This window comes from Rhamphochromis sp. 'chilingali', assembly GCF_963969265.1.
Source record: "Rhamphochromis sp. 'chilingali' genome assembly, chromosome: 15".
NCBI classification, from domain to species: Eukaryota; Metazoa; Chordata; class Actinopteri; order Cichliformes; family Cichlidae; genus Rhamphochromis; species Rhamphochromis sp. 'chilingali'.
Genome location: NC_137942.1, coordinates 6,388,285 through 6,400,748, shown reverse-complemented (window position 1 = coordinate 6,400,748; position 12,464 = coordinate 6,388,285). Strand labels below are relative to the sequence as shown.

Below are 12,464 nucleotides of genomic sequence, written 5' to 3'. Positions count from 1 at the left end.
TGCTGTGAAACTAAAATGGTGAACGCTGTACAGAAAGCTGGTAAAAGTCTCCATGCTGCCACTGGCACAGCCTCCTCAAAATATTGAGCTCAGAGTGCATCATGTTAACTTCTGAAAATCCTGTCAGCAATGATGCAGTGGAACCAACTTAAAACAAAAGGGCAGTTCTAGTGAAAAGTTTACCTACATTCATCACGGACATGAATGCCATGGTAATTTGGAGCTTCCATGCAGTACACAGTCAGAGACAGAAATAAATATTTTTTTCGCCTGCAATGTGGACAGAATTTAATTGTGCTCTATTTCTATAGCTGTATATAAGCAGTTTAAATAACATGTTTCCTGTCTCATAAATGCTCCTGTCTCTCTGTTTTCTTCCTTATAGATCCTAGTTTACCTACCGATGTCATTCCTACCTCCGATTTGGATATATCTTCATCCTCCCTCCCTGATCCCTTCCTTCCTGATGCCTCCTACAGCCCACTGCCAGGAGGAGAAACGACTACGTCCAGCGCTGGTTCTCCTCGCTTCCTCGGTCACGGCCTCAATGAAAACCTCATACCTATCTACTGCTCTATCCTGGCTGCCATGGTGGTGGGTCTTGCCGCTTATCTCATCTTTAGGAGGTCAGTTTGTGAAGAGAAATAATTAAAAGCAACTCTATGGTCAAGGATATTGGCTCATTTGGGTTTTACAACTTATTCAAAAATATTGCCTGGTGTAGAATGAGTGAACAACGATGGTGGTCTGGATGTTGCTTGGAGCGACATCTGCCCCAGGCAACATCTGGTTGAAAAGTAGTAGTAAGGTGGCTGGTCGAATATTAATTCCAGTTGTGGTTGAAGAGGCTTTAAGCCATTTGTGCTAAAACACACCATAACAAAAAAACCCCAAACTCAGTTCTTAATACTTCAGAGAGCTGTCTCTCTTTTGCTCTCTCTCTCTCACACACACACACACACACACGTGCGCACACACACACACACGCACACACACACACGTTAGTTAGGACGTGCAACCACACATGCAAGCACTCAGACAGACAGATACAAACCCAGGCTATAACACATTTGAAGCAAGTAAACAAGCTCATTAAGGGCATTGATTGTTTGAAAAGTGCCGACCAGAGGAAATTTGAGTGCCAGATTTATCAGCACAGTCACGCACACATCTGGTTAATAACCTCATGTACTTGTTGACATGCATAGACAGACTGTAAATTACATGAATTTCTTTAACACCCAGTATTTTATAAGAAGAGGTGTTTACTGTACTGTACCACTAAATACCTCATGAATATTTAAATTACTGATTCACATTACTTTATCTTCTACAAGAAGAACACTTTGTTGTATTTCTTTTTTATAGTATTTTGTATATTTATTTTATTTAGTGTTTCTTTTTCTTGTAGTTGTATTCATAACACTAATTATAATTCTGCTTTCTAAGATTCTAGTACAAAATATAACTATGCAGTTTACAGTGATAATGATGACCCATAGCATTTTCTGAAGAAATACAAGTGAAAGTTACTCCATTCTAGCAGCTGGCTGTTGAATTTGAAAGTGGAAGCGACAGCTGTGAATGGATATCTATAAGGTGTTAGAAGCTGTAGCTAGTTAGCTAACTAATGCATTGCAACGAACTGATTTAAAATGCTGTCTCCATCTGGACTTTATAATGTCGATCACACTAAATGTTTGTGGCAAAATCTTTGTGTAATTCACAAATAAGAAACAGAAATAGATGGAAATGGAAATATTCTTTTTGTATAGGACTGTGGAGCTAGTTAGTCCATTAATTCTGAGGATGATGTAAAATATGAAATATAGTTTACTAATTTGTCATTTTAAGGTTTTTGATTTAGAATGATCTTAAATACTAAATGTGTTTAGCTAATATATCCAGTAAAGTGGGCAGAGCAGCTGGGATCTTCGGGTGATATTTTTAGGGTTCTAGCATTGTCGTAGTTCTTTCAGCATAATAAGTAATGTTGTTGCAACTTTCATCATTGCAACTGAATCATCACTTATAATTTTGTACATTCAATAGTTTTGTTTTTGTGTTTCTGGTTTTAGAAATGCTTAAAAAAAGCCAAAGAAAAGTAATACTTTAATGAAAGAAGATTTGTTTTAGTTTAAAACCATGACTGTATCTTTATCGCACTGGATCTTATCTGATGTGCTACTTTTCCACAGGTGGAATAGCTGCAAACAGAACAAACAGGCAGCTAATAACCGTGGAGCTACAAACAACCAGATGGTGACGCCGGAAGGAGAGAAGTTGCACAGTGACAGCGGGATCTCAGTGGACAGTCAGAGTCTGCAGGAGCAGCAGCAGCAGCAACAGCAGCAGGCCCAGGCTGAAGTCCAGCCTCAGCCTTCGCACTCTCATACACAGGAACAGATAGGTAGGCTCAAACCCTAATCCCAGCTTTTCAGTCTTTCCGTTTGATAAATGGGTATTTAAATATCCAAAATGCTTTATCTTTCATCTTTCTGTCCTCTCTTGCTTATTGCAAATCAATTTCCCAGTTCCATGAAAGCATAAAGTGGAAATTGCGTGACCGTGTTCTAATAAAATGATAAGCCTGATGGGAGCTAAGGTGCTTCGCTCCATGAAAACCTGGCCTCTCATCACAGAAACTTAGACTCATCCCAGACTAAATACATTTTTCCTTCACGTGGTATTACTTTCGGTGCCAAGGAAAGTCTACCTCGATTAAATCAAGATATTCTACTGAGATTTTATCAATGTGTGTAGTGGTGTTTTTTGAGCATTGTGCAAGCTTTTCTCTCAGAGGGAAGACACATTTCTGCGGGATTGAGATCAAAAGCAGTATATCACCTAACAGCGGGACTAAAATCTACATTTAGCTGCCAAAGGCAGGTAGGTGAGGCCAAGTCTTACAGGTATTCACGATGCATTAGACTCAAGGAATGCACAGACTACGGCTCTGTAGGAAACCTGCCGTCAAAACAAGGTGAAAAATTTCAGTGTTGACAGAATTTTGACACAGATTCCATCTCAGTCAGTACATTGGAGGAATGTATAGACTGGGTATGTAACTGTATATGTATGATCTGTATTTGACTTTACCACTACTCCTCCATATATTTGTCTCTGGGGACTTGGGAAGTGTTTCTGGTGTAGGTCTTTAGGACAGATTGTGCAATGCAGACATGAAAGCCAGACAACATCTAAAAGGTTTGTTTGGAAGATGAACTCAATAAATGATGTCTGGCTTAGAACCAACATTATGCACTTTACTAATCTATTATAAAGCAATTTACCATGTCCTTAATTTACTTCTTGTAATGCAGTGCATTAAGATGGAGAAACGCAGAGATGAACTTTTTTGTGTGTGTGTTTTTGTTTGTCTGAGATATCTGCCATTACTGTTAATATAGATATATTAAGATAACTCCGAGTATACATTTTTTTTCTAGTGCTTTGCCATTTTTGTCTGCAAGCCAGAATTTCTGTGCTTCCTACTAAAGGCATAAATATTGTTAAAATTTTTTGTTTGTTTTAAATAAAGAGCTGTGACATTTTCAAAATTAGCTGGGAACTTTAGATTGTAGGGAATGTTACTGGATCAGGAAAAATCTGTGCATTTTGGGGACTAACTTGCAGATTTATATATGTTAAAGCAGCATTAATGTGTATGTTGAAATGTGTTTTGGATTGTTGGGAACAGCAGTACTTTTTAGCAAATTCATTATCAAGCTTTGGATGTAAAGACAATGTTTTACAGGATCAATATGTTAGAGGGATTTGATCACAATAGCTACCCCCCCCCAAAATGCCAGTATCATCCCTTAACCAGTACAAGAAATATAAATGCAAACATTGAATTATTACTATATTTGAGCCCAGTTATCTCAAATTATACCAGTCTTTTATGACCATCTAATTCTCCTTTTAAATCAATATAAGATCAGGTGATTTCATTCGCTGCATAGCACTGAATATATAAACGCGAAGAATGAGGCTCGGTGAGAATTGTCACTGAATGTCTGGAAAAAAAGAGCCTTGGAGGATAAAAGTAAGTGCTCCAGGAATGTGAAGTGGCCTCTGCACAACACTGAGCCATCCATCGTCCTTCAATTCTCAAATAGCACTTACAAAATGAAACCAGCTTTTTTATTTGATTTATACATATAAGACTGAGTTTTTTCCTCTACTGAAGAGGTCTTAAGTTCACTCGTGATCTTGTTTTCAGTTGTTCTCGCTTGTCCTGTTCTTTCTCAGGGTTTTATTTTTCCCTTCCAAAGCATATTGTGTAAAGATTAAGAAATTGTTATAATAAGGATAATAGTATGCGAAGACAAACAACTGACAAATCCTTGCTTCTACAATCCGAACCACTGTGTCTGGTCTAGGATACCCATTACATTCTAATGAGGCCTGGAAAAAGCTCATTTTGTTCTTGTGTTTTGTTTGAGTACCTCTTTTCATTCTTCCACTCAACAAATGTGAAGCCCGCTGTATGTCAAAGAAAAGAAAGGAATTTCTTTTGGAGGCAAAGTTTGGCATTGGTTCATTGAGAGGATGACTGCCTGCTTAACACTGTCACCTCTTTAACGGACTGGCTCATTAGCAGGTGTTACGAGATGGGATCCAGGCCTGGGCTCCAAATCTGATGTAGTATCAGTGTTTAGCACGTGCTAATTGGTATTACCACCGTCTGTCGGTGCGGAAGCCATTAAAAAGGCAGCAAATGTGCTTGTGCAGGGGGTTGTGTGCTCTTACACAACCAACTGGGACTGTAAAAAAAGCAAAGGAGTGAGAATATGCGCCATAAATCCATGATAATCGCAGGGGGTTTCCTGTTTCCACTGAACCATAGTTAACTGGTAGCTAAAGTAATGGGAACAGCTTCAGTCAAAACAAGTCAAAGAGGCTTTTAAAACCAGAAACCGAGCACTGAAAATGTCCCCTCGCTTTGACTGACACACTCAATGAGGGTATTCCCTGCATGATTCACTGGTGAGGGGTGAGACCTCCAAGATGAAGGGTCCTCAGCCTCATTTCTGTCTGCTCATCTGAATTGAAAAGAACCATCTCATCTGTGCAGCACCCCTCCTTGAACTCTCCCTCGCTTACTGCCTGCTTCCCCCTATGAATTGTGCAGATTGTATGTGTTTAAAATTTAAACGAGACCTCATTGCCCAACAAACTGAGTCAAAGCAGGTGTCAGTCAAAAAATATTTAAAGGATTGTCAGAGTCATTGGAAAAAACAAAAGACCTGATGATGAAAGGTTAGAAATTTTAGTGTCAAAACTGACCTAAAATAACACTGTAGCAAATGTACAGTCCCAGATTTATGCTGCTTAATCTTCCTATGAAAGCCACTGACAGAAGGTTTGCTGAAAACGCAGAGGGACGACAGTCTTTATTGCATCACTACAGTCCACCTCCATCATGGGGTTTACATGTGGGATTGCGTTTGAGAGCCCACGGTACCTGAAGAATCTCAGCAGTACATTCTTTACTCTGTAACATTATACAGCTGAAAGTTACAGTAATAATGCAGCTGAGTCATGTTACAAATCACTAATGCAATTTCTGCAGTACAAGAGGGATGACTCATAACTGGTTGTCATCCTCCCACATTAGCAAGTTTGCAAAAACTTCTCTGGGTGGAAGTATTCTCACTGCTGTTGTTATCTGAATAATGAGCATAGAAGTAGGCAGCAGACACCCCGCGTGAAATAAGTATGTATTTGGTGCACAGTAGAGCTGCAATGAGTCGACTAACTGATTAAATTATTCTAAACTACTTTAATAATTGGTTAAGTGGTTTGATTACCCTGAAGATGTTGGTTTAACAAATCAACACACTTGATGGTATCAACAAGGATTTAGGCTGTTTTTTCCCCCAAAGCCAGAGTCTTATTATTTCATCTGTTTTTGTCAAATCCACAATCAAGGAGCAATTAGGTCTCGGAAATAAGTTCACAACTAAATTAAATATTCACCCTCTAATGTCCTGACTAATATTCAGCTTCCCTTTTTATCCCAGGATGTAGAAGCAAATTTCTGAAGTGCTGGGAACCTGGTGACTAGTTTTTTGAATTAGCCTCTGGGGACAACCACCAGCTGGGGCTTCCAGTGTAGAGAACAGGCATCTGGTGCAAGACTTGCTGCTCTGTAAACCAGTGATTCTTTACAAAGTCAGATACATAAAAAAAAAAACAAAAAACTATAAAAATCTAAATTATGATCAGAGCCTAGCTTAAGGTTCAAGGTTGTATTTTGGCAAACGAGTTCACTCTATTGCTCCCACCATGTGCTGTTGTTGGCATTGTGCAAATGCACAATTGGGGTACAAATATCTTGCCCCATGACACAAGTGCATAAGCAGATAATTGATATAAAAAAAAAGACTATGGAGATTCATCAGCTTGGTACATGCTATCACAAATGCCTGATGACAAATAAAAATACAAAAAAGAGGGACCAGGCAAATTTAGCAAATAGGTTTATAATTTAGGAAGAAAAGACTGTGTTCATGCAGGGTTTAGTTAATCAAGTAAACACAAAAATATGTAGTATCCTTTTAAGTGCCCTAAAAATGAAAATGGATTTAAATGGAATAAAATGAGTTCTGAAATGAATATAAGTAGTGCTATTTGATAGTAAACTATCAAAAGAAAAACAGATATATATGTGAACATAGTAAAACACTGACTCTTAAACTTTTCCTTTGAGTTCTTGTGACAATCATGAAACCACAAATCACAATCACAATTGGCAAATTTCAAAGCTTAACAGTGGCTTTGGATCCAATCAGGATTCCCTGAATGTTCTGATTGGGAAAAAAAAGAGTCTGTAACAAGGCTTCGCTCTGATGGGGAGTTCATGTTTCAGAGTAGACCTGATTGAACTGGTTCAGTGAAAGACAGTTTGTATTGATTCTCGGAATGAGGTCGGACTTTATAAAACAGCCATGTGGCTATTATTATCAATGCTGCCTCTGAAATGAGGTGCATTGCCAGTTCAGAAACAGTTGGACTGAAGCAGAAGTGCAGGTGCAAGCCACTGTGTGTCTGTGTGCATGAACTTGTGCGTGATACAGATGGCTGGGCACTGGCCAGTGTCAGAGTCTTTCTGCTCTGTGTCACTGAGGATGCCTGTAGAGTGTCTGTTTAAGCAGAAGGAAGAGACGAGTGCTTTGGACTGCCGCTGGACATAATCAGAGTAGATGGAGAAAGGAAGCAGAAAAACTGGGTGTAGCGATCTTAGTGCTCTTAGTGCAGTATGATGTTTGGAAAAGGATTTTGTAGGAGGAGAGTGACACTATAGGTAGTCCCTTCTTCAAACTGTGTTGTACTGTAGTTCACTTTCACAAGTCTTCATTCCCAAGGTGTTTCCATGGTTTCCCTCAATCAGCTTTGTTTCCCATCCTCATGGAGCTAATGATCCAGTTTAACAAGCTTGAATGAGTGGATGACACCATAGGGCCCTCTACAGGGTAGTGTGTGATTATCCAGAGTTTTAGAGGTTTTACATGACTTATAGTAAGTAGTTTATTTTTTGGTGAATGGATAGTTATAACATTCGGGTGATTAGAAACATTTCCTCGTGATTAAGAAACTTTTTGAAGAAAATAGAACAAGGATCTTTCCAGTGCGAGACACAAGAAACTGTGTTGGTATGAGTGAAATTTCAAGATAATAAAAGAAGAGCTCTACAACTAAAAAAACCCCACCAGTGTCTTCTTTTCACAGCCTGACATATATCTTATCTTTTTCTGCAGTGGTTAGGGTGGATGGGGGTCCCCAGCCTGACTCGCCTCCCCCTGAAGTCTGAGGAGACGGAGGCCCAAGACAAGGAGAAGACAGTGGGGACTTAAACAGTGGACCAAAAGGAAGACAGGCGGCCACAGAATGTAAAAACTGACTCTGATTTATATCTGAAGTTGCCACAGAGCGACATTTCGACTGATAAGGACCTCCCAGCACCTTTGGGCCACACGCTGACTCTTCCTCCATGCACATACAGTGTGCCTGGACACAATCTCTTTGGCAATATCAACCAAAATCTGAACCCGTGTTACACAGATAGGTAGATATTTGCCAGTGCATCTTGTATTACCTGACTATTCCAGTATGACATGACATAATTCTCACTAGCTGCCAGTTTAGAACCTCCTATCCATCTCAAAGCTTTTCATTTACCTTTAAATTTTATGATCACTTGCAATGAAACATCTATGCCTGATAGGTAAATAGGTAGAAAGACACTTCATTATATTCCCTCTTTTTTCATGAGCATCGAAGAGACAAAGGGAGCTTGTCCGTCTCACATCTTGCTCTGTGGCGTCCCACTCTTGGATAATCCTCTGCCTCTCTCCACGAGATTCACTCTATTAGACCCCCACTGTCATCAGCGATACGAAAAGCAACAGGGGAGCCGTGAGTCACTCCCAACTTCTTCTGAAATTTCTTTCTCTTGTATCATTTAACCACAGATGCGTTTCATGTCATGTTGTCTTATAAAAAGTCTGCGTCATTGTTTGAGATTGGCTACGCCGACTGATGCGAGTGACTCATATTTGGAAAAAGAGGTTAACTGTTTTGTTTTGTTTTTGCCTCAGTGAGATGCTTCTTCCTGACTTTCTCTCACAAACTAACCTCCGTTACGGCACCTAAAAAGGATTGTGTTTCGGTAATTTCACGCTTTTAATTCAACATACGCAAATGTATATCTTCTGTTTATGGTGCGGTACTTTAATTTTGTGGCTTGAGCTATATGGCTGATTCAGCAGTGGTCCTCCACACTCCTCCGTGGAGCCTGGATGTGCAACATGAGAGGGAACGTCTCTGCATTGTGGAGCTCTGCTGACTCATTGCAATGAGTTAACATGCCTGATGGGAAGGGGAAGCCGTCTAATGAGCAACAAACTACGTCATCAGTGCTCATTAAACTGATGTTTAAATGAATCTGGGACACAAAATCAGCAACAAGGAATCCCATCTATAACAATTTACGCTTACTGAGTGGAAAATTGGGACAACCCTCAGAGGCACACTTTCATTTCATAATCTGCACAAGCAACTACATCTTCACATTCTCACTCTTGCAGTCTTTCATGCAGCTTTGTCTGAGTCTGATAAACAGTGTGGAGGTGCTAATGCTGGCACTCACATCAACACGGGACCCATTAGAGAGACATCCTGACAGGCAGGTAGTAATTACCTCAGGGTTTCAGCTTCATTTACCCTCTGCTCCACTCTCATTGGGATTAATGCTGTGGACAACAGAGGGGTGACTACGCCCTCGCTGAAGCCTCAACGCCACATTACAAATCCTTTATCCCACTCTGAGGCTGCTGACATTTACTACATTGGCTGGTGATATAAAAGCACTTAGTCCAGGCTCACATCTAAAGCTGGGTGACACCTTTTATCATGGAGGACCACTTTTATGCTGCCCCCCTCCTGTTGCCTAACGTAGCTGTAAAAGCAATTGACATAGATACCTTGCAAAAGATTGTAGCTGAGCTCACCTGCATTGCTTTAGCATTCATTCCTTCAGGGGCACGTATCATCTCAGGGTCCCTCTTAATGTGGTGTGGATAAAATGATAAAGAGATCTTCAGAAAATTAGTGTGAATCATCTGTAAGTTGTGTAATAGACCTGCTAAGTAGACAAGTAAAGTAGCTAGAAAGACACGGGTTGATATAGATTCAGGATCTAGAAACAGAATCATTTAGAAGAATAGTTTGATTGCTTTTTTCACGAATATTTTGATGAGAAGATTGTTGCTAATGTCAGATCTGAACATTCAATATGATGCTCTCTGAGGCCGGTTAGCTTAGCTTAGAATTAATACTACAAAACGGGGGAAATGGTTAGCTCTGGTCAAAGGTACAAAATTCACCTACCTGTACCAAGTTCCCTAATAAACACATCACTTCACCTAGCTTCATACGAAACCTCACATGTAAGAGATGACACATGGCTTTTAAACGGGGATTATTTGTTATACCATTACCTATGGACAAGTGGATGTGTTTACTTGTTAGCAGAACTTGTCGAATTTAATGACCACCAGATAGGAAATGTCACACAGTGAGAAGAAGACAGAGAAAGTGAGTCATTATATCCCACATGCATCAATCACCTGGTCACCAACAGCTCAAGACAATTAAACTTTCTCTTCACTTGTGATCCATGAATCACTGCAGCATAATGAATGGAAGCAAATAAAACTCTGCTGTCCTTTGCTCACACCTCCTCAGCTGATGCGGTGCGGACATGTGACCACACACACATACAGACAGTGTATGATTCACTCCTCTATTGTAAGAGCCGGTATGAGTCATCCCGATCCTAGCTCTGGCAGTGACATTAAAGCAGACTCTGCTACAGTATGAGCGACCAGAGTGTTGACTTAACAGGAAAGTAAAAAAAAAGCCCTTACTCCACGACTGCATCCCCCTGAGGCCCAATCAGCCCTCCACCATTGAACTCATATACCCTGAACTGACTTATTCTGTGTTACTCTAACAGCTTGTAAAGTGAGACACACTGTAGGAATCTACAACCTGAATATAAACAGAAATATATGCAAGACCAATTCAAGGATAAGGTTTGAGTAGCCCTAAGTTTTTGTTGTAAATTGATTTTTCTTTTTTGTCTTTACATTTTCCTGTTTGTTTGTATGAATGAACAATATTACACTTTTGGAATCCGTATTTTTTCTAACTGATGTTATTTTGTAGCACTTATTAGACATAATATGAATGCACTCAAAGAGTGTACCACAGTTCAAGTGCCTGTGTACAGTGTCCAGTATCTTTGAGTTCAGATGTATGGCTAGTTTTCTTTTGCAGTTTTCCACTTATTTTGTGTTTTTTGTGTATTTTTAAAAATATTTTCAGAGCTAATGAAGGTTTCTAGTAAATCGAAGTCAGCACTATAGATGAACCTTGGAGACGCAAGCAAACTGTATAAACTTGGCACCAGTGTAAAGAGACTTACAGTACAAATAGGTTGCCAGTGAACACATACTATATGTTAACATGCTATAAATACTGGCAACTAACAGGGTCATGTAGCATTGCATAAACATGGCACCCAGGACTTCTACTCTTAAGCTCACACATACTATTTGTCAATAGAAATCAGCTCTACGGTACTGATTTTTTGCATGTACAGTAAGTTTTATCACATACCTCCATCACAGAGGCAACAAGATATGTAATCTACAGTAAAATGAAGTCTATGGGGAGGTTCACTGTGATACTCTGTGATATTATTACTTGATACAGATAGATCAGGACTTGGTCCCAGTAAAGCTGAATGTCATCTGCAGTAACCTACTAATGTAAAATGCATTATGTAAATGTGAATTTCTTAGCGTTGATACAATACAGAAAAATACCCTAGAAAATGTATAAAAACAAAAATATGTGCAAGTGTAATGGACATCCATATTAAAATAAACAGATGTCATTGCATTATTTGTCTACTCTGTCTTTGTAGCTACACTGAGATTGATTATATTCACACGAATTGATAAATATGGTGTTAATATTATTGGTTAAAGGAAGAGCTTGAGATCTTGGCAAACCTGCTTGCTAAAAAGCGATGTGTTTTGCAAATATGAAACCTGTGCCAGCTGTTGATTAGCTTAGAGTAGCTCAAAGAATACAAGGAGGAAAACTAATAAAGCTTCAGTGTTTAAGCATTAAGATATTAAAATAAAATGAACAATTGCCACATTTAATTTCAGTGTAATAACTTTTTGTCATCACCTTAAAAACATGAAAAATTATGCAACAGTTGTAGATGGGTGAAAGTATGGACTTAATAATCCGGTTTGGCATATATTATTGCCTGCTTGCAAATGCTTTTATTGTCTGGTAGAACGCTGCGTCTTAATAGTTTATGAATTGCAGATCATTTCAGGCTCGGAGATATTTTTAGGCTGTTTTCGTTGTACATTTCCATTTCCAGTGACGTTTGAATCGGTAGACTTTGAGGTCCACCCCCCCAAAAACACTGCAGCTTGCAGGTTTTTAATAAACTTGAAGCAGTTCATTAAGGATTTATGCTAATGAATCCACTCTCTGAAATCATCCTTCAGTTTAAGTTTCATAACTGACTGCATGACATGTACATCATTTACTTTAATATCCTGAAATGATTTCCTCTTTCCTTTGCCCATTTAAAGTGTTTTTTTTATGCATGGCTTGTATTTTCTTGGTTTCATATCAAAATCCGTGAAAACCAGGAGTACGTGGAATAGCAGTGTAGTGGTTAGCACTGTTCCTTGATGGCAAGAAGGTTTTGAGTGATGCTACGTTGGGGTACTTCTGTGCGAAGTTTAGATGTGTCTATGTGGGTTTCCATCCCCCCACAGTCCAAACTTGCTGGTTAGATTAATAAAGGGTTAAAAAAAATCACTTAAACTGCATATTATAATGTGCTGCATGAATGTATGTGA

General features: G+C 39.2%; 1 protein-coding gene across 1 annotated transcript in view; it reads left to right on the top strand.

Moving 5' to 3' along the window:
• The window catches only part of ngfra (nerve growth factor receptor a (TNFR superfamily, member 16)), a 30,886-nt gene extending 18,911 nt beyond the window's left edge, over positions 1–11,975 (top strand). The window contains exons 4-6 of the mRNA XM_080905940.1: positions 386–626; positions 2,199–2,410; positions 7,767–11,975. Of these exons, the coding sequence (XP_080762066.1) occupies positions 386–626; positions 2,199–2,410; positions 7,767–7,819 (506 nt within the window). The 3' untranslated portion in view covers positions 7,820–11,975. The remainder of the gene's footprint in view (positions 1–385; positions 627–2,198; positions 2,411–7,766) is intronic.
• Positions 11,976–12,464: the final 489 nt, after the last annotated feature.